General features: G+C 41.7%; 1 protein-coding gene across 2 annotated transcripts in view; it reads right to left on the reverse strand.

Annotated features, from left to right (window-relative positions):
• zbtb16a (zinc finger and BTB domain containing 16a) overlaps window positions 1-27,747 on the reverse strand; it is a 116,476-nt gene that overhangs the window by 54,678 nt on the left and 34,051 nt on the right. For both annotated transcript variants that reach the window (XM_017719856.2, XM_037545716.1), the window contains exon 4: window positions 13,053-13,150. In XM_017719856.2, coding sequence (XP_017575345.1) covers window positions 13,053-13,150 — 98 coding nt within the window. The remainder of the gene's footprint in view (window positions 1-13,052; window positions 13,151-27,747) is intronic.

The following is a 27,747-nucleotide window of genomic DNA, read 5'->3' on the forward strand; positions in this document are numbered from 1 at the left end:
CTCTGGTGACAGATGACCCTCTTAATCCTAATCTAATACTCACACTAAATGTTGGAGATGCTGTTATGTTATTACTGCCACAACACTATGAGCCTTTTTTTACGGCAGCTAATCGCAGCACACTGTTAATTGCTACTTTAATCTGAGATTATATCTAATTTGGTGACTCTTGATGCTTTGTGGCTTAATGTGGATGGCGAAATAAAATATCTATAGAGTAGTGATGCAAAATGATACAGAAATCATACACTGGTATAGCCATTGTTTAGGCAGTACTGGGCTACTGCACTAAAATATCTGCAAACTAATCAGTTTACTCTATTTGTAATCCTTCAAAAACATGTTATATTTATGTATAAGGAACAATTTTACAGTTTCTTTAGTTCATAAATGCTTTTTGTAGTGCAAATATCAGATACCGTTCATTTAATTTTCAGTCAAAACTTCCATTAAATTACTAATTTTTCATAAGTAACCAATATGTTTTTCTGGATTTAGAAATGCAATTTTAACAGCTTCCATTCTTTCAGGAAACTTGAGTGTGCAGGGATATTTTTTCACAAACCCAAAGGTCAGTCTTAGACCTTGGTTGCATTTTCTGCTTCTCAAGATCCACCAACATTGTCCCAAACACATTGTGATGTTGAGGTCTGGACTCTGGGGCATCCATTGTTCAGAAAATACAGCAGCTTCACCATTTGATTTATTTCCACAGCTTTCCTTATTTTCTTTTTTCAGTAACAGTTTCTTGACAGCTACACTTTCCTTCAGACACTCCGTGTTGAGCTGTCTTCTTACAGTGGAAGGATGGACAAAAACGTGTTTTTTTTTTCAGATCTGAAGTCAAACTAGACTGTCCTAGCTATTAAAGATGAAAGCTTTAAGTACTGTTTATCTGATAGTGAGAGTTTTGGTGGTGTACCAGTAATTGCATGGTTGTTAGGATTCCCATTTTCTCTAAATCTCTGATTTTTTTTCTGTTTAGAAAACTTTTTCATCTATTTTTCTGTGACTTTCCCGTCCCTTTCTTATGCAGGTAAATTATCTTAAATTTGATCTCACAAACATGTTCTTGGAAATTAACAAGGTACTGCCTGAAAGCTAAATGAACTGATTTTTGCACTGTATTGTTTTGGCACATACACTCACCAGCCACTTTATTAGGTACACCTTGCAAGTAAAAGGTTGAACCCCCTTTTGACTTCAGAACTGCCTTAACTCTGCGTGGCTTACTGTCAACAAGGTGTTGGAAACATTCCTTAGAGATCTTGGTCGATATTGACATGACAGCATCCCGCAGTTGCTGCAGATTTGTCGGCTGCACATCTATGATGTGAATCTCCCATTTCACCACATCCTAAAGGTGCTCTATTGGATTGAGATCTGGTGACTGGAGGCCATTGGAGTACAGTGAACTCATTGTCATGTTCAAGAAACCAGTTTGAGATGACATGAGATGGTGCATTATCTTGCTGGAAGTAGCCATCAGAAGATGGGTACACTGTGGTCATAAAGGGATGGACATGGTCAGCAACAACACTCAGGTAGGCTGCGGCATTTAAACGAAGCTCAGTTGGTATTAAGGGGCCCAAAGTGTGCCAAGAAAATATCCCCCACACCATTACGCCACCACCATCAGCCTGAACCGTTGACACAATGCAGGATGGATCAATGCTTTCATGTTGTTTATGCCAAATTCTGACCCTACCATCTGAATGGCACAGCTGAAATCGAGACTCATCAGACTAGGCAACATTTTTCCAATCTTCTGTTGTTTAACGGTGAGCCCGTGCGAATTGTAGTCTCAGTTTCCTGTTCTTAGCTGACAGGAGTTGCACCCGGTGTGGTCTTCTGCTGCTGTAGCCCATCTTCTTGAAGGTTCAATGTGTTGTGCGTTCAGAGATAGTATTCTGCATTCCTTGTTTGTAACAAGGGGTTATTTGAGTTTCTGTTGCCTTTCTATCATCTCAAACCAGTCTGCCCATTCTCCTCTGACCTCTCACATCAACAAGGCATTTTTATCTACACAATTGCCGCTCACTGGATATTTTCTCTTTTTCGGACCATTCTCTGTAAACCCTAGAGATGGTTGGGTGTGAAAATCCCAGTAGATCAGCATTTCTGAAATACTCTGACCAGCCCGTCTGGCACCAACAACCATGCCACGTTCAAAGTCCCTTAAATCACCTTTGTCCCCATTCTGATGCTCGTTTTGCACTTCAGCAAGTAGACTTGACCACCTCTACATGCCTAAATGCACTGAGTTGCGGCCATGTGATTGGCTGATTTGCTATTTGTGGTAACAAGCCTACCTAATAAAGTGGCCGGTGAGTATGTACATTTCCTGTATCTGCCCTCAGTTTGGACAGCAGGATGAATGGTTCAAATTAGATTTTGCCCTTTTCCTGATCAGATCTGTGTGTTTAGACATGTTAGATGAAGGGCTTGGTTCATGATTGGAGCCTGAACTGGAACTGAACAGGTCTGATTAGATGCGACCGCTCACAGTTTGGACTTCAAAGACAAGATCGGCCATAAGCTATCACATCTCAGCATAAATTTAATCTGACTGGCTATCTAAATAAGCTCTTACAGTACTACAGCAGGTGTTTCATTAACGATAAACAGCACAATGTCTGCAACTAGCGTCAGTGCATTTCTGCAAATGATACTGCCTTCACAAAGCTCTTGTATCTGCGCTTCTGCACGCGTTAGGCTTAAATGGACGAATCAGTGCAGAGTGTGAATGCGATCTGAAAGGGAGGTGAAAAGTGATATGATAAATCCACACAGCACGAACGTCTATTCAGCGACCCATCACGCCCGGCGGAGAGAGTCCGGCCTTCGCCGATGAAAGGAGCGGGGCCTGACAAAAAACAAATCCATACTGGCCACAGGCTCCTCTCCAATCTATTTTCTGCTCAGCTGGTTTTAAATGAAGTTATTATGACTCATTAAAATGCCCGCAAGCTTGTGGAAGTCGGCCAATTACAATTTAAATTTAGCCTCCCCATACCCCCCCCCATTCTCTCCAAATCCTCCCCACCCCTACACCCCCCCATGCTTTTTCCCTCTGCCTGCACCATCACACCACACGGCTGCGTTTCCACCACTGGCTTACAGCTGCCATCAAAGCCTTGATCTTTGAACACAAACGCAACCCAATAAACAAACAAATCATCATTTTTTCCAGCCAGCCTGCCAAAGGAAGAAACAGCAGAAATCTGGTGAGGCTGCAGAGCTTGCTCGCCACAATGCCTTCATTAACATGGCTTAAAGCCCCCAAAAACATGTATTAACTGAGACTGACCAGTCTAATGAAGGAACGACCCTTTTTAAAGAGCAAACTCTGTTTATTCTGCAACCACAACTACAAACAAGTTACGCCTTCATAGGTGAAACAGTTTGACTCCTATTTGGTCAACAACACCAGGTTATCAAATGGAAGATAGATGCTATTGCACAATAAAGATTTACCATGATATTGACTGATATAAAAGCAAGATATGCCTTCAAACAGCTTTCAAGGCAGGACCGCATTCAGTGTTTGTCACCCTCATAAAACAATAAAGGGATGCTTCAGTCAGACGCTACAGAGAGAATGGAGACTGCTGTGCTGCTGCAGCTAGACCTGATGTCAGTGACCCTTTTTTTAGTCTTTATTTTTTTAAATGACCAAAAGGTGTCTTTCCAATATGCCTTGTGATCATACAATTCATTCAGGATGCTCCTTTTATTACCCTCCTTCTAATGTCCAATATTCTGAGAACAAGGGCATCATCTCAATTCCTCACTCTTTCTAACAGTAAAGGAGCAGCACAGAGGTAACAACTGTCTTCTCTCCTCTAGTTGTGCCTCTGTGCCTTTTGCTTTATTTTTCAGACTGCGAGGGGTGTGTGCGTGTACGCGTGTGTGTTCTGTGCTGTATCGCTCTCATTTCCAGCAGAACAAATTAATCTGTGCCCTTCCAGCAACGCTCCCCTTTTGACAAAGGCTGCTCAGAGGAGAAAAATGATGAAGCAAATCCAAAATTCAATTGCCTGTGTTCTGTTTTAGAAGGCACACGGTGTACTGTACAGACCATAAAACTCCCAAACAGCCTCCAGACGCTGCTGCAATCACCCTCCATCAAAACACTTTGTCTCGCATACAAAAATAAGACCCGGCATCGAGCTGAATACCAAATCAGCCCATTAGAGCACAGGGGCACTTGCTACTTAGCAACCAAAGGGATTTAAAGCCGCAATACCCAACAACAAAGGAATAAGATCAGGATCTTTTACAGGGTATTACGGGCTAGTTCCAGTTTATTCTGTGCTTTAATCGAAAAACGTTAGCAGTACAAACGCGGATATGCAAACAATAGTAAGATTAAAAAAATAAATAAATAAACAATTTTTTTATTGTTTTCTAATATAGTATGCAAAGCAATTACTATATATTGGCAAAGACTACATAATATTTTTCTGTCAAATCAGAGTTCAAATAGAAAACGTGCAGTGTGTGTGTATATCGCTGCTGTCGGAAGGAAACCTCGTATCTCCATTTTTTTTTTTACATTTTTCAGTTTCTGACATATATTGAAATTTATTTTTGTCCTTTACATTGCATGTATATTTCGTGATGAATGGACTAGAAGAAATTACCCAAAATGACTTGGAAGGAAGTCTGGTTCCATTGACTTACACAAAAAGTAAAGCATGTTTTTTCCTTCTCTTGTTAAGTTCTCATTTTGGAGATTAAGGTTTTCTTCTGACAACAGAGAGAGATTATAATATAATATAACATAACCTAGTATTTTTATATATATACATACATACATACATACATACATACATACATACATACAAACACATACATATAAACACACACACACACACACACTCACCTACACACACCTAGAGGTGAGTAAACTACAGGCTTCATTAAAGGCAGATAAGAGGATGCAGCAATACACCTAAGAGCATGAGGGATCTGCTCAGTGCTGGCAAACATCAAAGGCATCACTGCCAACAGCCAGTTTCAGCACACTGGTCCCAAGGTTAGAACAGGAAAGTGTTCCCTGTTTCTGACCGTCCAAGACTGAGCTTATAGCACAGCCCACCCAGAGGCGTCATGGGAATAAACTCCTTTCAGCTTTCTGATGAGGAGCAAACTTGCCGGACAATTACAGGGCCATTACCCGGACGCCTAATCATCTCTCCTGGACCTTATAATGGAGGAGATTTATGCCCCACATAATTCAAGTGTTGTTTTAAATGGGGGTTTAATGTACATCAACAGGTCAGGGGAAAGTATTATGGGTTTAAACCACCAGAGAGAAGTTAGGGCACGCGGCCAAACAGAAGCTCAGGCCATTTATCCACGCTGCCCGTCATCCCTCGCTAATGCTCCGCAGGGAGGGGGAGAAAGAGAGAGAGCAGTGAGAGAGGGAGGGTGAGAGAGAGTGAGTGAATGAGTGGGGGCTTTATCAGCTGCTCTAAAGAATTTACATGAGAGCATGGAGAGTCGAGGCATTTTCCTACTTTTTTTCCCTCCACCTCTTTATTTAGAGCCCATTCTCTCGGTCCCCCCTAAGCCCTCCCTTCGCCCGTCCCACTTTCAAGCTCTGTATTTTGGAATATGTGGCTTGGAAAGCAGTCAAGTTTCATTAATTTCTGGTTTGGGTACAGTATGTTCCTGGACACACATCTGCGAGCGATCATAAACGCTCTGGAATGCTGGCAGAACATCCAGACCTGCCGGCAGCCGATGATGTCATCACTCTGAGAGAAGAGCTGGCGAGTGGCCAGACTGAGGGAGCCCAGCGCTCACTGGCTCTGAGAGCAAGAGCACGAGAGAGAGAGAGAGAGAGAGAGAGAGAGAGAGAGAGAGAGAGAGAGAGAGACAGACAGACAGACAGACACACAGAGAGAGAGAGAGAGAGAGAGAGAGAGAGAGAGAGAGAGAGAGAGAGACACAGACACACACACAGAGAGAGAGAGAGAGAGAGAGAGAGAGAGACAGACACACACACAGAGAGAGAGAGAGAGAGAGAGAGAGAGAGAGAGAGAGAGAGAGAGAGAGAGAGAGAGAGAGAGAGAGAGACAGACACACAGAGAGAGAGAGAGAGAGAGAGAGAGAGAGAGAGAGAGAGAGAGAGAGAGAGAGAGAGAGAGAGAGAGAGAGAGAGAGAGAGAGAGAGAGAGAGAACCAAAATGAGAGAATGAAAGCAGACAGACAGAGACAATGAGAGCCGAGAGAGAGAGCCGAGAGAGAGAGAGAGAGAAACAGAATGAGAGCAGAGAGACAGAGAGAGAATGAGAGCAGACAGAAAGCAAGCAAGAAATCAGAGAAAAACAGAAAAAAAAACAGAACTCTCCCTGCGTTCCACACATGCCTCAGATTTTTTTTTTACGTCTTAATGCTTTAGCCATTTATAACGATATGCACACTCTGAGCAGGTGTCAGTCAGGTGTAGTGGACTGTGTGAATATAGATGATGTCAGGGTCAGACTAGCTTGGACCTTTTTTCTTCATTACACACACTTTGCTTTGCTAGCATGTATAAGCACTGAAGACTGAGGACACGAACCAGGAAACTGACGTAGACAGAGCAGACAAACGCTCCTACACAACACAGATAATGGCACCCCAACAATGGAGCTAAAGAACAGCCCACGGGCACAATAGCACAGTTATAATTGTGGAAAAAAGGGCTAATACAGTGCCATCAAAAGCAGCAAAGCCCGTCTGCTTAGCGGACAACTTGAGTGCAACAGTTACTGACTCACAATAGCATAGAAACTCATCTCCACACATATGGGTGGCAGTGTCCTACATGGGGATACATTGATTGAGCTTTTTCTCTACTGATGGATATTCTGATATCTAAACTGACCTGATACTGGTGCTCTGATAAAGCACTTGAGTTTTGTATTAGCAAAGTACAAATACACAGCAGAGGAGGTCAAACACCAACAGTCAATGCAGATTTAGGCAATGTTTAAAGGGCCCATATGTTACATTTCTGTTTTATTTCTACCCCTGAGGTCAAGTCAGGACATTTGCAAAGTTTTATGTACTGAAGACAGTCATGGTTCCCTTTTATATGACCATTTTCCAACTTTTCTTCATTCCTTAACATTAGAAAGGCTGATTTTGTATGACTGGCGTTTGTGTGAATTAGCTTTGCTCTGATTGGCAAATGCGTTTTGAGCCTCATTCAAGAAGCAGTCCAGGTAAAAACACTTTTATAACTCTATAACTTTAAAATTAAACTCTATAACTGTAAGATGAATATGCGGATATATCTATTTCAATCTAGTGGTTTTCATGAGATCACAGAAATGATTAATTCAAAATACGCTGTTTTTGCTACTTAGTTTCCATATATGGATGGTATGGTCTGTGGAGTGAACTTTGTAAATATTAACAGTATATACATACATACTACATTACTAAAAATTATTTCCATCATATTGGCCCTTTAAAACCTGGGCATCAGATCCTGGCCCTGAAGATCTACCAGCCTGGAGAGTTAAGATCCAACAAGCCTAGCTCTAATATCCAGAAACTCTAAAGTCCTTTATTATCTAGTTCAGGTACGTTAGATTAGGGCTGGAACTAAAATCTGTAGGGTGGTAGAAAATTGTTACATCATAAAATCTTCTGGAAAGTGGATTGATCACACCTGACTAATAAATCTTTTTAATAAAAAGTTTAATAAAGCTAGCATGGATGCCGATATCGATCCAGTAGATCAAATCTGCACATCACTAGTTCTAAAAGAGAAAACGTGAAGTTGTCTCTTAATGATTTTAGTTCCAAATGTCAAAGGCTCTCCAAAGGGCTGGTAGCATTAGCCACTAATACAGCGCTAAACTGGGACTAGTAAACAGGGCTATAGGTGCTGGTAGCTCAGTAGAGGGCTGCTGTAGCCTGGTGAGAATGGACCCTGCTGTCTGAGCCCTACCTTTAGTCTACTGAGCTAATGAAGTCAAGTGAGGTCCACCAGCTGGGCCCTCTGGAGAATAGCACACAGACTTAATCAGCCTGGGCCAGGCACTCCGGCCTGCTAATGAGAGTGTTCACACAGCCCCACGAGAGTGTGTGCGCGCGTGCATGTGTGTGTCTGGACGGTTCAATTCAGCCCCGTCTTGTCTGAACACAGGTGGGTGAGGAAGCAATAGGACCATTCTGCTCTGTTGCTCTCATGTCAGGTGCTGGTTATGTCACTACACTGTTGTTGACCTCCTATTTGTTTGGAGGCTCTTTTTTCCCTTGTTTTTTTGAAGGGCAGAAGCGAGACAACAGCAATGAACAGTTCATAAAAAAAGCTCAGGATAAAGACCTCCAGGAACAGGAAGAGACAACAAAATAAAGGGGCCAAATCATGGTGAGAGTTACATGTCTCTAAGCCTTTTGTCAAGCATCTTCACCTTAGAAAGAAAGAAAGAAAGAAAAAAAGAGAAGGCAGATCTAAATATGTCTCTTGGCCAGGCCGACGAGACCCAAGTCTTCCACTGTGCTCTTTGAAGTCACAAGGGGAGCTCACATAACACTAATAGCCCAGCAACGCTCCAAATGGCTGAGTCACTTTTTTTTTTTTCCCTCCCCCTTTCACTTCACCGCCGCGCTCTCTCAGTACCCAGCAGCTCGTGGACCATGTTGACCTTAACCTGAGGAGAAAACATGAGCACACGCCATTCCATTATTGGGCCCTCAGCGCAAATGCCTCCCCACCCAAGGCTTCCTGCTCATGGTTCCAGACATCATGGACCACAGAAAGGTATTTCTGATGGTCGCCAAGCATTGACAGACCCAACACACTACCAACTATTTCACAACACAACATAAAAGACAACATATATAACTTCATATATTAATAAAAAACTTTAAATACTTTATATACTTTTTTTCTTAGCAGTCATTCAGTAACCTACAGTCTTCCGTGAAGGTTTGGGCACCCCTTCTCAAATTACACATTATGTTGATTTTCAAAGTGAAACAGATCTTCTACACAGAACACACTACTACTGCACATTTAATTTCTGCATGCTTACTTGCTGAATTCAAGATATTGAGGGAATATACAGAAATTGTGCAGTACAAATTCTGAAAAAAATGTTTTCTGTGTTGACTTATTTTCACTTAAAGCAACACCATGTAGGATTTGGAGATCGAGGCCTTTCTAGTGGGAATATGTGATTACATGCAACACAGAAGAACATTTCTTTAATGTTGGCTGTGCTTCAGACCCCCACAAGCATCTGACTTTTGTGAGTGCAGTTAAAGAGTATCCTAAGAGAAGTCAGTCACAACATGGTATCTGACGTGTCTTCTGAGGATGTGAGCGAATTATCTGCTACTGTCATCATATCTTCATCAGTATAATGCTGATTTTGCATTTGAGATTGAAACTTTGAGTTGGACCATCTTTTTGAGCCTATGCTTGTGATGTTAATACATAAAGACATATGATGTGATCCAAGAAATTCCTGCCAAATCCATCCTCTGACTTTTATATGATTATTACAGGGCGACTCAGCAATGCACTCACACAATAGTGTGTTCTTTTTTTCTCCATACTCTAATGCTACTTCTTTCAGTTTTCACAACAAATATTTAGTGCTGCTTTAAATCTACAAAAATGTAATCTGACCAGGGGCATAAACTTTTGCATTCCACTGTATTCTGCTGTCAAAATGAGAAGTGCCTTTAATCTGCTACTACAAATTATTTGTGAAATACTGTGAAACTATGAATTATGCGGTTATAAGAGTGCAGAACTGAGACGTGGGAAATCTAAGGACTCTTAAGGTTTAGGGCTTAATTACATATCTTTTTTTTTTTTTTTGCAGATTTGTGTATGAAATTTGTGTACAAAATGCCACAAATTTTCAGTCAGAGGGGTAAAAATTGTAGGCCTCCAAGTCGCTCTAAGGAAACAGGAAGCAAACATGGATCTTAAATTTAGTGAGTTTAGTGAAAACAAAAGAAGAAAAAAAAACATCCAGTTATGCGCCCCCTATTTCACAGTCCATGCCAGACATCACACGCCCTCCACCTGCAAAACACAGGCACGTGCAAGCTCCCGGACCACCACAACCACCACTGCTGTCAGACAATGATTTAAAAAAAAGAAAGAAAAAAAAAAGACAAACATTGGAGACTGAGAAAAAAAAAAAAAAAAAAAAAAAAAAAAACTGGCACAAGATTCACTGTACATACTGTACCCTCGGCTGTGGCAGGCGGCCCAGGCTGGCGCCCCGCCAAGTCTACAATAAAACAAACATAGAGACAGCGTGCACCAGCCGAGAGGATGGAGGGAGGAGGGAGGAGGCCTGTGCAAGGCTGAAATTGTACACCACAATACACACCGCATGCCTAATATTCTCCTCCACCTTCTCGGCCTTTCTGAAGCCAGGAGAGCAAGAGGAGGAGGGATAAGCCAGAATCACCGTTGCAAGCGCTGATAAAAATCAAACTGCTCAAAACAAGAAGGATAAAAACAGAAAGTTTGCGAAGGAGAGGAAAAAAAAAAAAAAAAAAAAAAGAATCAAAAGGGCCTTGCTCCGTCTCTTGCTTCTCTGCCACTGTCTGCGTCTATAAAAGTGCTTCCACTGAAAAGCTTGAGCATTACACAAGAGTGAAGCTCTCAAGAGTCGAGCTGCTACAAACAAAAAAATAAAAATAAAAAAATCAGGTTAGCGTTGTGTGTCAACTAGCAGACGAACGTCAAACTCTACACCCTCCTCCTTTTTTTCCCTTTTTCTTTTTTTTTTTTTTGATGCACTAAAAATACGATGCCTGCAATGCTCAGTTATTACAACTGTTGAGGGGGAAACTGTCTGTGGCTGTTCCCTCGGTGAACATCTTACAGAATTATGAGTAGTTTTCCAAGCCTTTCTCAAAACAAAGCTGTCATCATTGTCGTGATCATTATCATCACAACTGCTGTGATTACAGATTCAGTTCTTGGCATGTTGTTCAGACTGGGTCTTCAGGGAAGGTGGGAAAAGCGGAAATTGGAGGTGTCCCTTAACAGACACACAACAGCCTTGTGGCACTCCTGACCTGTCAAACAGAGTCCAAGGGTTCCTAATGCAAGTGTTCAAAGGGACCCACTGACCGGAACTGGTTAAAATTTTACCTATTCCAACTAAGGTTCAACTGATATAACAGTTAGACAATAAAACTGTTTGATATTAAGGCTCCAGCGTCCATATTAGCGAAAATATCAGTATTGGTGACAAATTTCATACTGATCAGCCTCTAACCTAAGCACACCTTCTCCAGTTAAGTAAAGGCTGGATAATTAGCTGATGAACTGGAGGCAGGGAATAGTTCAAACAGTGCAGGGTGGTGGGTCCTGAGCACTGAAGTTCAGAATCACTCATCTTTCATTCTGAAGCCTCTTTACAGACCATCTCTCTGAGAGAACCTAGTGCAAGGGGCGTGGACAACTCCAAGAGATCCCAAAAAGGTACAGAAAGAGAGGGAAAGAAGAGAGAGAAAAAGTGGACCAGACTCATGCCTCAAGCACTAAAATGGAAGCAAACGCATTTCCGTTTGCACCTGAAAAGGGCTGAAGGTGCTAAGGGCAGCTCTCCATAGACCACAGAAGAAGTGATTCTTTTTGAAGTGTTCTCCAGCCTGTATGCAGACAAAAATAAATAAAAAATAGCCAGCGTCTGAGCTTGGGATTATCCTCCACTCGTTTTATCCAAACTGCGCAATCCTGCCTCCCATACGGCTTTCTGGATTACAAAGTCTTACCATAATGACATGAAGTATACTTTGTGTGTGTGTGTGTGTGTGTGTGTGTGTGTGAGTGAGTGAGTGAGTGAGTGAGTGAGTGAGTGAGTGAGTGAGTGAGTGAGTGAGTGAGTGAGTGAGTGAGTGAGTGAGTGAGAGAGAGAGAGAGAGAGTGTGTAACAGCACATTGACTGTGGGCCAGCATGGAACAGTAGATGAGAGTCAACACACTGTTCCCTTGTCTTTATTAGAGAGCGGCTCTCATAAATGTCACCGTAGAGCACATGCACGGTGGGTAGCCATCATGAGTGCAATGGTGCTACAATATCTCCACGGAGTCTGTTATTGAACATGCATCTTGGGATTAGAGCAACCTCTAAAATAAACATTAGATATTTTCTTAGGGCAGCTTTTCTCATGCTGAGTTGTGCATGAATTGAATTGAGTAGCCCAGCATGAAATGCCATTCATCTCCCCACTCAACTTAGCTTCAAACACCCATGCGAAAAAGTCAATCCTATTTCACTCTATGGAGATATTGACATCAAAAATATGCATTGTTATGGAGGAAGGTGACTCCATTGCTTGCTCAGGAGGGACAATCTGGATAGTTTTGCTAGCAAATCTAATCTGATCTACATCCCCAATTACCGTTCCAGAATCAATTACTTCACTAAAGTGCCGTTCATTACCATGGGTGCACACCTGCTCTGTACAAAGAAAAAAAAATATATAGAAGATCTGATCAAATGGCACAGAGTAACATTGTTCCACCACAGTGAAGCTGACTTTTGGAGCAGATCTGGCCACGTTTGGGAGATCCCACAGAGTTTACAGACTCCTTATAAACTAGATTCACTTCGGACTCCTTCGGCCCCCTATAAAAAACTCCAGCTCCAGTAAAAGCCCAACAGAGCAAATAAGCCTCCCATGATTTAGACAGGTTAGCAGAATCAATAGCCTGTGTGTGTGTTGAATTACATGGCTGTTAGGCTAGTAATGCAATAAGTGTTAGCACACTGCTGCTGGCACATCTCCTCAGTAGCCATTTCCAGCATTTGGTATTGGGCGTGATTCGTGAAAGGATTCCACAGACATGCTAACAATTTAAAGGAGTTCAGATGTACTCTGGTTTGCTCTCTCTAATGTCACTATTTATGTACAGTCCTCCTTTGTGTCATCACCACAAAATATGACTCTCTCCTGGTGGCATGCTATTTCGAGCTGTGTTTTCAGCCTGGCTGAGCTATATTTGGCTATGGATGTACAGACGTGGAGGCAGGCCCCTACAGATGTAAGCGGGTGAGTATTACCTGAGTGAGACAGCAAGTGCATCCTCAGGCGTAGGCTGTCTAGGAAGCGCTTGCCGCACAGCTCACAGCCGTAGGTTTTCATTCCGCTGTGCAGCTTCCTGTGGAGAGAGGCAGGGCAAAACAACATCAGTGACTGCTGCACAGCCAACTCCATTTATTTAACTCACACAAAGACACAGCGCTCAAATCCTACCCCCTCTCCTAAGTACACAACGTACATGATTTGATTAGGGGGCTAAACGCTAAAGACAGAACAGTGTAATTTCACCTTGCAAATGGGACGAAAGCAGCCCTTCGCGGCTCAATGTTTAATAGGACAGGAGGACAAAATGGTGCACTATGTGGCAGTAAACTGTCAGCTATCACGAGACAGACAGAATATAGCTAGCTAGTGCTTTAAAGAAGACTTAAGCAATGACAAAAAGGCTATTAATTCATAACATAGACATTCAAGAGTGTCTTTAAGACGATTTCAACAGACAAGCTTCAGAAAAATAGGAAGTGATTTACTCAGTGCTACACAGGAGCCACGCTGTTAAAATTCTCAATGGCACACAAGGTTTTAAAGTGCTATTGTCCATTCATGTAGTCCCTCAGTGGCAATGAAGGAGCTCTTTATCTGAACAGAAACATATAGATGCCCTGTGAGCCCCGAGATAGTGCGCATTTACTCAACTTGCAGGGCGGGCTGCCTTTCGGCCCTTCAGGCGTCATTTCAAACAGGGGGTTGACCCTTCTCTGGACAGAAAATGAAACATTTGTTCTCTTAATTATACAGTCCCTGCACTGCTGGCACAGACAACCGATGTGAACAGGTCCAAACTGGGTGAGTAGGCCTGTTACGATCATTACATTTTAGCTGCCATATAAGTGCAATTAACAATTTAATTATTTTGTTTACTGTAATGCAACTTAGAGTGATCAAATTGACTGCTTAGCTATCCTGCCTCCTAGCTGTTAATGCTTAGAAGCTCCCAACTGAACACAGAAGCAGCTTGAGCTCAAATAAGCAAACATTACTCACTGCTGCCCTCTAAAGGTGTTCGTTGTTTTTGTAAGACCCATTTGGATAATTGCACTTTGTTTTTGTTTTTTAATTCACATTTACCTCAACCCAGAAGATTAAAAACAAAACCAATTCGCATTTTGCTGTGACAAACATATAATTGTGATGGATAACAGCTGTGGAAAATAAATAATCAGCTCAAATAACTGAGATCATGTGATTATGTAATAACTGACAGGCCTGGGTGCAGAAAGAGAGAAATCTCATTCTTGTTTGAGTTAATCCATAGCACACAGCAAACACAAACACAGCAACACTAGACACTGGCCAATATATCCAAACGTTTTGTGGCAATTATGACAGCTGCAATTAGCATTCCAGATTGACCCCCTGACCTATGCAGGGATTAGCATGAACCAGTGAACGTTCATGTGTGTCTTTCTCAGGGTAGACAACAAAGAGCAGGGTATCTGAATCTTTAACTAGGCTAATCATCAGACCCATTGCATCCTCACATAGATAAGCCGGTAAGACCAATGCAAAGTCAACAAAAATGATTTCCCAACTCAGCTTGGTTAAGAGCTAAGTGAGTGCCCACCCATAAAGAACACGAAATTGAGCCATGGCAGGTAAGCAGGTTTATTGTTTTATGGATGTCCCTTGCTTAAGTAGACTGTAGTGGAGCAACCAGCTGCTCAAAGAAAGAACGCTGGCAATGTGTTACAAGTGGTGAGCCGAATTAGTTTTTATTAGCATGCTTACAGCATTTGGTAATTGTTTCCAGAGTAGTAATTAGCTCATTGTTTGCACCTCCGTGCCAAAAGTATACATGTTTAACAAGAACCAAAGGCAGGCTCTTGTCCTGTTTCTATTTATGCTTAAAAAGTGAAGAATGATTATTGCAAAACATATGGTTATAGCATGGATGGCTATGTGTTTACTTTTATGCCATAAATTGCATATTAAACATTTAGCAAGACAGAATAAGAACCACAGGCTTTGTAACTTTAAACTGATTACTTTGGTTATGTTGCTGTCTGAATCAATTAATTGTTCACGTCACTGAACAAATATTTAGCAAAGATGCCACTTTGTTTCGAATTATGCTTACCAACGTCACATGGTAGCTTGTAGCGATTTAACTGGTTTTGCCATGAATCCGAGTTGGCGGCAAAAACTTAGTGGGCAGATTTCTAAAGCAAGGAAGTGCGGTCTAACCTCAGTGAGAATAAATTGATGGAAAACCATTTTAGGCACTGAGCAGAGAGTGGGGGGAAAAAACTTCAGAAAATAAACACAAGAATAGGACAGGGGGGGAAAAAAAAAAAAAAAAAAAAAAAAAAAAAAAAAAAAAACTTGCAAAGCGTCCAAAATCCTGATGGCTGTCTACTAGATGGGGATTGTGGAGACCCAACAAACAAAGAGAAGAATGAAGCAGCAAAGCCCTTTGGCAAGCTGTAAGTAATTAAAAAGGCCTGTAAACGCCTCCCAGGATAAAGGGCACTTCAAAAGGCAGGCGGGTGAGTGAGTGAGTACTGGAGGAAAAAAATGGTTGGGGGTGGGTTATTGGTGGGCTGGGAAAAGTCAGGGGTCTGTGCACCTTTGGGAGTTGGGAGTAAAGCTGTACTGCTGTACTTGGATACTGTATGGAGAGCCTTCACTCAAAGGCCTTTGTGTGCCCTCAATCTACCCATTGTCCTTTTCCTTTGGCCTGAGAGGAGAGTTGCCAGAGTGATCAGAAAGTGACATCATTGCAGTCATACCTCATAACTCATTCAGGTTTTAATTCTTTTTGCCTGCCTTTTACATTGTATGGCGCATGGGACAACATATTTGGTCTAAAATAGCTAAGAAGAAACTGTTTTTATTAATGTATATCAAAGCTAAAGTTAAAATAAACATTTTATCTGTCTCTTTGAAAGTTGCTATTTCGGAGATCCATGGTATTGTTGCGATAGTGACTATATACTGTCAGAATACTTGAGCCCAAGAACCAATGGACAGATTGCTCAACTAGAGGTGGGGGAGCCCACACACTAAACGCCAGGGAAGTCTAGAAACTTGTAGAAATGTAGGCAGTGCAACAAATTCTATAAATCATTATTTAGATTGGGTTGAACTTATGGGTAACTCTTTAGAGAAAGGCAGCATTCACAAGACACCTACACAAACCTTTCATGCCAACTGACATTCTTATATAGACATTTATACAGGCTTTAACAAGCGTCAGTTGTAACACCTACTGAGGTAAAATGGCATCAACACTGACAAATGTAGTTTGTTAACCAACACTTGCTGGAATAAATCTTTATAAATGTCAGTTTATGACAGATGTCATGAAAGGCTTATGAAGGTGTCATGTAGCCTTGCCATCATTCAGTAAAGAGTTACCAAATTATGTGTCTAGTTAATGAAAGACAGGTTTATCATCTATAATTTAACTATAGGAGTGATAACATAGGCTACAAGTGGTATGCTTTTGACTTCTAATGTGAAAAGGCCACAGAGAGGGGCTGTGAACTCTAGCCTTTATTACCAAGTTGTATTTTCTGGACAACCAGAAGTGACCCCTGTTTATGGGGCAGACGCGCACACACGCACACACACGCACACACACACACGCACACACACGCGCACCTCTTATGTGTGAACTGTGGCAGCTCCCTTTCCCCTCAGGTCTCTCCAACCAGCTGTGCTTTTAATTTGCCACAGAAACTGTAGATGGTGTGTGTGTTTTGTGTGAAAGACTGAGATGGCGGGGGGACCACGAGTGCCTAAAACAGACTGACTGTAGTCATTAAGGAAGCCGACATAAAACTCTCTCAAGCCATTTACTCAGTTAATAAGCGACTTTGTCCAACAGTCAGTTTTGACAATGGCAATAAATTTAAAATTTATGTCAACAAAACATATGCTGAACACCTCATTTCAGAGCCGGAGTGGCGCACTGGCTCGTAAATCAGGGCCATGTTTGAAACCCAAGTAGATTATGGGGCAGTGTTATTGAGCTGTTACAGCTCAGCCCATATAAATCTGAACTTTCTCGCTCCAGAGTGGACCCCAGGCCGTCCATCATACCCAGGAGCTCCCCTGTCACAAGAGCCAGCTCACTGCCTCCCAGTGGGACAGAGGGGTAAGCTGCTCTGCTGCCTCTCCGGCCATACACAAACAGCAGCTCAGCTAAAAGACTATTAAGCAGACTCATCTAGGAACAAGCAGTTATTAAACTGCATTCAATAGCCTGAGATCTCTTCCTATAAAATCCTCTCTCAGAAAAGAGCAAAAACCTCCAACTAAAATTAATCAAGTGCGAAAAAGCTAGGTCACTTAGTGCCTATACACTGTAGCGTCTATAAACCATGCTCCACTGTCCATCGTCTACTGTCCTCTGCTGTGTTCTTTTTCAACCTTGCTACCCTGTCTAATCTGTTAGTTCCTCCAAAGCAGAGTCTTGAAATATAACGTTTTTACACTACAGCCTTAATCAGGCTTGAAATTTTGAACAAGCCATCAACTGTAGCAAACGAAAAATCTGTCCAAACCCAACCAGAACATTTCCACCACCAACTGGAAACGAAAACACCATTTTGCAAATAGGGCATCAATAACAAAAAAAGCATCAATAATATCTGACTAGATATAGAAAACCACAGTATGTCGCATCGTATTGCATCATTTTATTGTGACAAGCCTCTTAGCTTTGTGGCTAGTGTGTTAGCTCAAGACCAACATATTAGCTTGTGCCTAATGTGTGAGTGTTATCTTAGGGCACTGTAAAGCTGCACCTTTGTTTCAGATATTTTACTTTTATCATGTAGAATGTTTTTTCACTAAAACAGTAACACAAAGCACAATTTTAGCCTCCTTATTTTTGTTTTAACGTTTACAGAAACAGGACACCACTGCACTGTGTTAGATTTATTTAGATTTCTTTATCTTTACACCCCTATTAAGTAGGTAAAGTCTTGCTTGAGGGCTCAGCATGGGAAGGTTGCAATAAACTCAGACATCAGTAAGCAATGCAGCATTTAAAAAAAAAAATCTGTTTAATTTCTGAAAATATCAAACTATATTCACAAATCAGCAACATTGACAATTTTTTCATATTTAGTGACAGCACCTATTAACTTAATTCATACTTACAATGACAATCATCCCTATATCACTGATAAGCAAATTAGCCTAATTATCATCTATGCAAATATAAAGTTTAAAATGTGGCCTAGAACTTTCATGTTCCATGAGAAATTTGATGGTGAAATTTGAACATGATTTTCAGATATAGAGTTTGACAGACCTTTGACATTAACAGCTGGGTCTGGTCAGTTTTGGACAAATATTTCCATTTCCACTTGTCCTGCAGGCTGCATGCTTAATATGCTTAATAGGCATGGCTTTGGAGTGTGTGATTCGCAAGCGGATGAGCAACACACACCAGTCTAAAAAATGATAATGCAGGAGAGGGGACACTAAGAGGCAGTGCCTGGGAACAGCAAAGCTGCGCCATGCAGCCAGCCAGGCCCCCTATTCATCGGCCCTTGCAAGGTCCCACTCAAGCCTTAAAAAGCATGCCAGCCCATGTGCGCGGTCAGATTAAGGTATTTGTCAAAGGGGGCCCAACAATGTGCCCAAAAGGGCCAGAGAAAGAGATGGGGGGGGGGGGGTGAAAGGCGGTAGCAATCAGTCAGTCTATCGTCCCTCTCGCTCTTAATAGAGATTTCAGTCAGGTGTTGATATCACCGTGCCAAAACATTAACATAACGATGATTAATACTAATTGACTTTTCTATAGATCCCCTTTTCAAACAGACAGGTTGACTGACCCCTCCAATAAAGTCCATAAAAAAGGAAAAGACAAAATGCAGCTGAGAGATTTAATCATAAGGTTATATATCAACCCTGATTAAATTAGAAATTGTATCTTTTTTTCATTAACTGTTAACTTTTCAATGCAAGTTAATGAACCATATTTAATTCCAAGATACACTTATGAAACCTATAATATATTTGTATACACACACACACACACACACACACACACACACACACACACACACATACAAACACACGGTTACCAAAAGTTTTAGACACCTGCAAAATTGGCAGTATGCATTTATTTGGTCAAATGTTTGTCTGCCAATTTGTTCAGTTAACCATTTCTAAACCTCCCACCATGGCAGCCCAGTATTATTTGCAGTTATCATCATACCTGGTTTATCTAATCAATACTCCATTATGTTAAATCAAGTGCTGGTGATGGAATTTAACAAATCCATGTGATAGCCGGGTTATCAGGAAAAACTCTGGAACGTAGCTCATAAGACATCAACTGCTTTTTTTGAAAATAAGAAATTCTTGTTACTGCTTACTGTATTTATTTTTACTTGCATTTGTTCTAATGACATATGGTGTATTAACAAGCAAAACCACACAGACAAATGGCTTTAAAAAAAACATGTATATATTCCTTAGGATTAGGAGAAAAAAATGGAGTTACATGTTAATGACAGCAACAGGTCTTACTGTGCAAAAATTCTGAGATCATCAGTCATTTATTAAATTTCTAGTCAAAATACTAATTAAAAACAAGTTATTAATGTTCCAGGAGATAAACAAGGAATTAAAAAAATAAAGAAAATTAAGTGGGAAAGACATAAAAAAATAGTTTTTATAATAGTTCTAATAGTTAAAATTGATTAAAAGATCTATAGACAATGGGACTCCTAACAGCTATGCAAACTGTCCACCACCAAAACTGTCACACCTGGATAAACAGTAAAACGTTCATCTTTAAGAGAAAGGAGACAATCAAGCGCCACTCTTGCCTCAAATATGAAATAATCTACAGGTGTTTTTTCCATCCTCCCACTGTAAGAGGACAACTCAGTGCTATGGGTCTGAAAGGATGTGTACCTCTCAAGAAGCTCTTACTAAGATAGGGAAACAGACAAACAACATGAAAATTTAAAAAAAAAAAAGAAAAAAAAAAAAGCTGCTGGTGTTCTCAGAACAACAGCCTGACCATCCCAGAGCTCTGACCTCAATATCACTGAATGTTTGAGATGTGAATCAGATGCAGAAAATGCAATAAACTTCTGAGACTGAACTAAGACCAAGTTGTTCTTAACAGCTGTTCTAACTGGAAGTTAGATAAATGATGAGTGTTCTCTGACTTCAGCACAGAACTGTATACAGAAATCATTTCCATGAATCCACACAGAAGCTAGGAGACGGTCCTGGTCAACAAAGCCTAAAATAAATGTAAAACCTGGACGAGAGCAGTCAACAAACTGTTTATGTCTTACTCTCATCTACGGTACATAGCTAGGCTAACTATGTGTAGCATCTTGGTTTTATTTTAGCAGTCTTCGTAGAGAGGACCAGTGAGTTTTTTTCCCCAGCCCTTTCCAGCCCATTAGGAATGAATGAGGCAGGCAATGGTGAATCAGATGGTATGGGGAAGAGCTGGGGGGAAAAAAAGATGGAAAAAAAAAAAAAAAAAGGACAACAGCAGCATCCACACCAAAAAAAACAAACAAAAAAAACGATCACACTGAAGCTGAAGAGACGAGCCCACCCTCACACCCTGTAACTGCATCCAGGAGAAGCCATTACAATGTTTATGAACCCTGATGAGAACACACGTTTACATTTACAGCACTTACAAAGGTCCACTCTGACTGACGCAAAATTAAATAATCTGACTGACGCTTTTCGCCGTCTGCCTTTGTTTCAAGATTCCTTTTCTTTTCCTTCTTTTTTTCCCCCTCCACCCCTCCCCACATCAAAATGTATCAAGCGGCTGGGTAATGCTGGGCGGCGCTGGCTGTTTATCAGCGAGTCGTCCCGCACATATCAATGACTCGGCCCCCTCTGTCCCTGCGGCGAGACGTTCATATGAATTCCAGCCACACTCACACATGCTGCAAACTCGTGCTAAGCATTGATGAGTAGCAGCCAGAGCAAGATCGGGAGGGGGAAAAAATAGCAAAAGAGAGAAGCTGCCTTTATTATGATACAGACACAGCTGTTATGCAGAATGTGCACGTATTAATACATACAGATCCACCCCGCACAGCTCGACAGATAAGGGCAGACAACATTTTCGTAGGCCGCATATTACACGGTGCTAGTGAAGGTGGGGAGAAATGGCACACTATCAAAGCCTCGAAGGAAGATGTTATCCCAATTCCAATGCACCGGGCTCAGAAAAGAGTTTTGTGAAGTGCCCAATTATCAATGTGGAAGTATTACACTGCACAGTGAAGGTTATCAATAAGACATGGCCTTGTTTTTTGCCCAGATCAATCCTCTTTTCTATTCTCAGAGAATGTCATTTGTGGTACCATTGCTGAAGTCAGGGCTGGGTTAAATAACTGCTGTGCTGTCCAGGCTTCCCTGTGTGTCGCCTGCAAAGGAGGGGGTTAGGGTTGGGGGGGGCTGGCTCTTCAAAACAAGACAGTGAAGGTGTGCTGGGAGACCGCAGCATTGAACAAAGCTCAATTATGTTGTCCGGGGGAACGACACAGCGCTCCTTTCATTATCCCCACGAAGCCTCTTTTCTGTGGAGTCAACAGGCAGAACAGTTTCAGTGCTATAGCCGTGCACACAAGAGCTCTGTCAGGACCCGGGCTTAAGCCAGCTACCCTAATTGCGCTACCTGGGGGGGGCACATTTCCCCTAATCCACAATTTATACCTGTAGCCGCCTCGGCTTAAAGGACAGGATTCTCCGCTAATGCCTCTTTTACCTACAGCCATTATAAGGATGCTTCCATCATTAACCTTTTGACACCAGCGCACACACTATGATGAGTACATTTTCCAATAAAGGGGCTACCGTGATGTTTAAGGTTATTGATGGGTTTCTCTCCTTTTTTTTTTTCCAGGTCACTCCTGTTTGCAAATATCTCAAGCCTGAGTGCAGTGATTACCATGGTGATTTGACAGTTTGTGACACCTGCAACAGCAGCCGTGGAAGCTAATCAAGGGGTCCGGGCTTCTGCTGTAGAGGAGGGACAAAGAGAGGAATGTGCTGGGTTAACTCCCATCTTTAAGCCTGTCAAAATTCGAGGTTAAATGGCAATGCTAGCTCTCAAATCCTCCTTTTCTTCTTCTTTGTATCAAAAAAACGGCAAGCTCTTTCTACCTCTGAATATAGCTCTGCTTTTATTTAGTTTTTTTTTTCTTCTTTAGCAGTTTGTTATGTTCTTGTTTTCTTCCGTTCCCATTTGTTGATCCTCAGATCCGCGAGGTTAGAATGCGCGAGCGCGCCGCGGCTCTATAAAAAGCTCCAGACGAGAGTTCCCTCTCTGCCATGCATTATTCATGGGCATCACCTTCAATCGAGTGGCAGAAACCTCAAGGATGTCTAACTTTAGGTCTCCTCTTTTTGAAAAAGAAGACAGAAAGCAGCCAGGAAACATTCCGCTGTGTCTTGTATAATTTATTCCCGCCTCAGATAACATCAAATGTTTGTGCCCTCTTGCATGCTGCAGTTTATATCTGCCAGGCTTTTTCGGCAAAGTGAGGGAGAGAAAGAGAGAGCGAGAGAGAGTGAGAGTGAGAGATATTTCTTCCTGTTCTAACAAGCGAGCACCTGTTACATTAATAAAGATGAAACTCAATAACAACCTGTACATGTTGGAATGTGCAGAAAAACAAGATGCCAAAAGTTAAGCGGAATGTGCGGCAGAGCTCTAGCAGAGCCGAAGTATGGTGGCATCATGGCACAGATGTTGTTTATCATGGAAAAAACATTGCACCCCATCATATCAGTTCATATCATCAGTATCACCACCTGGTACGACATTCACTGTAAACAGCCAAGCTCGGCTGTCTGGGCAGCCGTACAAGAGACCGAGGCTTGCACAGACCAGTCGACAAGGAGGCGATTATTCGAGCCTTGGCTGCTGCTCCTCAAAATATTATGCAACGACTCAAGATTGATTTAGCTGAAAGGAAAACAGTTCAATTACATTTCAGACTGTGAGTGGCAGACAAAGACAGGTGGGAGTTGATTGGTTGGCTTCTGCCATGCTGCCTGTCGGTGGAGGGAGAAATAAGTTGATTCCATCTCTCTTTACCTTCTCTGTACAGGCCTTCTAGGTAAGCTTCACTCCAGTGATATCTATATCAGTATTTTGTGGTAAGCTCTTGGTGTTAGTCATTTAGACTATAACCTCAGTTCCCACATTAAAGATAATGTTAATGATCTAAAGTTCACATAAGTAAATTAATCATTTGGTCATAAAGAATATTATATGATTTATGGCAACAACAAAAATAGCTAAAACTAAACAAAAAGGTTTGTATAACCCCTCTTTCTCTCTCTCTCACACACACATACATATATACACACACATTTTATGTATACATATACACACACATTTTTCAGCTTTTTTGACAATCTGAAGACACTTGTTTACCTTCTCCTGTGAAGTTATCATTTTGAAGGTTTTTTTTATTTATTTTATTTTAACACCAATTGATTTAAACAAACAAGATGTTTCAAAACATGATTGGTGATTGTTAGATTGTTATCCTGCTGAAATACCTACAAGACCCTCTTCTCAGCAATTTCTTTGCAGACATGTGCAGGTTTGCATCCAAAATGCCCTTTCCACTTCTGAGTTCATGATCCCATCAGTGAATATAAGCTCACAAACACCAATGCAACAAAAATGCTCCAGATGCTTTACCTCTGTGCTTCACAGTACTCTTAATGCAGTGTGGTTGGAATTTTTCTCCAAACACAGCTTACCATCGGTTTTAATGTGTCTTTCACTGAAACAAAAATCATTTTATAAAGTAACCTAAAGGACTTCATTAGTTCAAATGTGACAAATACTTTTTGGGACCACCCTACTTATTCTGCATCATGCAAAGACTGTAATGATCAGGCCATTTCAAAAGGAAATGACTGATTTTGATCAGTAGCCAATGCATCACAGCAGACCCAACATATAACCACTAGCCCTAACTCTGTTTCATCTCCTGATCACACAGAGACTTTCAGATGCTACTTCTATCCACAAACACACACCCTCCCACGCACCCTGCCAAGGAAAAGGCATCTGCAGAGTCATAGCATCTTCTGTCCTGCTCCATGATGGCAATGGTCTGAAATAGCCTCTCGGCCTGCAGTAAACAAGACCCTCGTCTGGCAAGGTTGAGTGGCATCTGACCCTTGCTATGTGCAGAGTCACTGTCCCAGCAGAGAGAGCAGAGGAGGTGGGGACAGAGGTGTGAAGATGCTCAGAGAAATGGAGCAGGGCCAGAACAATGAGAAAAGGAGAGGAGAATAGGAGCACAGAGGACCCAGCCATGTCAGGAATGTGTGCTGTATTAGATTTCTGCTGTATATGCAGACATAATGCTATTGGTTCTCATTGAGATTTAATGTCACCCTGTCTGGTGGTCTGTGTTGCCTTAACCCTGTGTTTTATAGAACGGGCTAGTGTTCTAGTTCAGCTGAGCACCATTACAGACTGCATGGCACACCGCATTAGAAAAATGTGAGGCAAATCTTTGGTAATTTAAGGCAGCATGGCACGGACCAGACGCTGAATACAGGAGAACTGTTGACAGCAGTCAGGGCGCTGACTATTAAAATATCACTGACGGCAAGTTCACATTGATAGATTGTTCACATAAGGGTAAGAATGTCCCCATCTACACTGTTTTGCCCCTGAACCAACTGGTGTCTTTTAATACGGAATATCTGCTAATATAGAGCCTGTTTTTTTCTTAGATAATATAGTCACACATTGCATTTCACATTTACTGAAGTTTGACAAACTATTTTACTTTAGTCCAGAAATGTTAGGTAAGCCAAGTACTTTAAAATGCAGTAGTACAACATTTCATTTTAGCATGTGCAGACATTTATGTACTGCACTTTTCAGACTTTCTTTTTGAAAACTACTATTTCATGACCTTTCAAAATATGCTATTTTTGTACACTTTATGGCTAAAAGTATATGGACACTCCTCTTAATTATTGAGTTCAGGTGTTTCAGCCACACCTGCTGCTAAAAGATGTATGAAATCAAGCACAGAACCATGCAATCTCCTTAGACACACACCGGCAGTACAAAGGGTTGTCAGGAAGAGCTCAGGGAGTTAAAATGTGGTGCTGTGATAGGATACCACCTTAGTTAAGTTTATGAAATGTCTTCCCGCTAGATTGGCCCTGGTCAACAGTAAGTGCTATTACTGTGAAACAGAAACATCTTGGAGTAAAAATTGTTCAGCCACAAAGCAGTAGAACATTCAAACTCACAGAAAGGGACCACTGGCTGCAGATTTAAGTGGGACTAAAATTAATGAAAACATTACATTACTCCATTTACTCCCTGCAGAATAGTGCTTATGTCTAAAGAGTCAAGTGGCATACTCCTTTTTTTAAAACCTTGAATGTATTCTTATGCTTTTACACACAGCTAGTTTAACCACAGTCAAAACACGGGCACTGCAGATATTACAAGTGGCTGTTGGGCAGCTTTCATTTTCCACTTTAAAACAGTTCCACACTACAAACTGTTAACTTCTGAAAAAACGCCTCATTGCTGTAAGCTGCAGATAATGCCAGTTTATGTCACCATTAAGACGGTACTGAGCGCAATGTATGTATAAAACAGTTTTAAGAAAGGATCACAATTTGACTGGGCTTACTAATCCACAGTTGATTCTGACCAATTAAAATCTCTTGATCAGGTTACAGATTTGTCAGATTGGATCAGGACATCCCTATATATGGGCTCAATTCCTGCTATAATATAGTGTGGGCACGATCCCCATCTGGATTGGTCAGTATGAAGCAGTTGCTTGCTTTTTGCACCAACCATGGACCAGTTCGCCATTACAGGTTAAATCTTGACACTGGTCTCAGAGCATGTAAGAAAGGGTGATTGTGGAGCTTGTACAGTGCTGGGAGAGTGAACGAGCTGGGCAGCAGTAAAGCAGTAATAGGGTTCGTGAGTCAGGTCCACCCCAAGCCTCATTACTGACCGCCTGCTGGCCCAGAGCGAGAGGAGAGAGAGCTGAGAGACGGGTGAAGGAGCCACGGCTCTGGAATGAGAGCGTAAAGAGAAATCAATACAGGTTCTGACTCAACCGCACTCGGTCTTTCATTGTGAGGGGAAATCAAAACAGACTTCTGTACAAAACTAATAACTATCAGCAGCCTGGCAGCCTGGAAGGAGTTGTCACTCCAGTACTGGGGCTGGGTGGCTCGCCCAGAGAGAGAGCGAACAAGCAGGAGAGAGAGAGAGAGAGAGAGAGAGAGAGAGAAATAAAGAGAGAGAAATAAAGAGAGAGAGAGCGTGAGAAAGAGAGAGCAAGAGAGAGAGAGCAAGAGAGAGCGAGAGCATCTCACATGCTCAGCCTCTCTCTCACTCACACATACACGCATGCACCACCATCTCAGCAGGGGCACACTAACAGCACACTCTGAACCGTTGGCTGCAGGTACACAGAAAACACAGACGTTGGGAGGCCTTTATGAAGCCTTTTAACTCCTAACTCCTCCTGTCATATTATATCAGGCTCATAAGAGCACTGCCTAGTAGGGCCTGTGCAACAAGCCCCACAACAAAGACGCATAATCCTACATGACTCTTAACCAAGCTGAACAAACTGCTGCAAATCTAAACAAGACTATATCTAGGCCTGAGGCCCAACAGCATGTGCAATAATACCTACAGAAACTATAGTGTGTGCATATTATTCATATCTCTGTGAGCCACAACTCTACAATCTCTGCCTTTAACACAGCACAGTTTTAAAAGGAAGTCAATCAGAAAACAGGCAATTTATTATATATATATTATTAATTTATTATATCAGCCTCAAAGACACAATCACATTAGAATCACATTGACTATTTAGCAGATTTAGTAAACTACAGACAATGGCCAGATGTTTAGATTTGACTGATGACAAGTTTGACTAGATTTCAAAGCAATATCTATTGATGGCAAAAAAACAAAAACAAAAACCCTACATTTTATTGATTTTGGTGCATTTGCAAGCCTCAACAAATACATTTCTCTGTAATGGCAAGAACATGTGGATATAGACTCAATTTCCACATTTTATACACCTAATACTACCATTCCGTATGTTCTGTGGGTACTAGTATTGCTATGTGCACTGCCTTAAATGCCCTTCACTGTAGTATTATTGTGTGAAAACAGCAAGAAAGCTTTCCGTTATGCTGTTCTAGTATAATGATAATTAAGTTGAATCGAGTTGAACTGAATTGGCAGCCCATAAGAAAGTGTCTTCACTCGCTTTTAGCTGTAAAAACTTTGAGAACATTTAAAGTCAATCATCTGTTCCATGTGTCGTAGGGATATGAATAATGCATGCAGGGCTGGTGAGCACGGCGCTGGCTGCCCAGCGTCATCCAGCATTCGCTCCCATTAGGTGTCAAGTCTTTCAGCAGATGCACGCGACAAAAGAGTAATTAATAGCCCCGCGGCAAGCGCGCGAATCCCCCATGCCTCAATATGTCTTCATTTGCCGTGCAGTGTGCGGCGGGATGGAGCTTTCTGCAGGCCACGTGTCTCCTCAGCGTGCCCATCCACTACAGTCAGGGAGGAGATATGGCTGATCTGGATTCAAAACGTTCTCAAACACACACCATTGCATGCAAACATATATAACAAACATTAAATGGAAGGTG

Source organism: Pygocentrus nattereri, chromosome 16 (assembly GCF_015220715.1).
Source record: "Pygocentrus nattereri isolate fPygNat1 chromosome 16, fPygNat1.pri, whole genome shotgun sequence".
Lineage (NCBI taxonomy): Eukaryota > Metazoa > Chordata > Actinopteri > Characiformes > Serrasalmidae > Pygocentrus > Pygocentrus nattereri.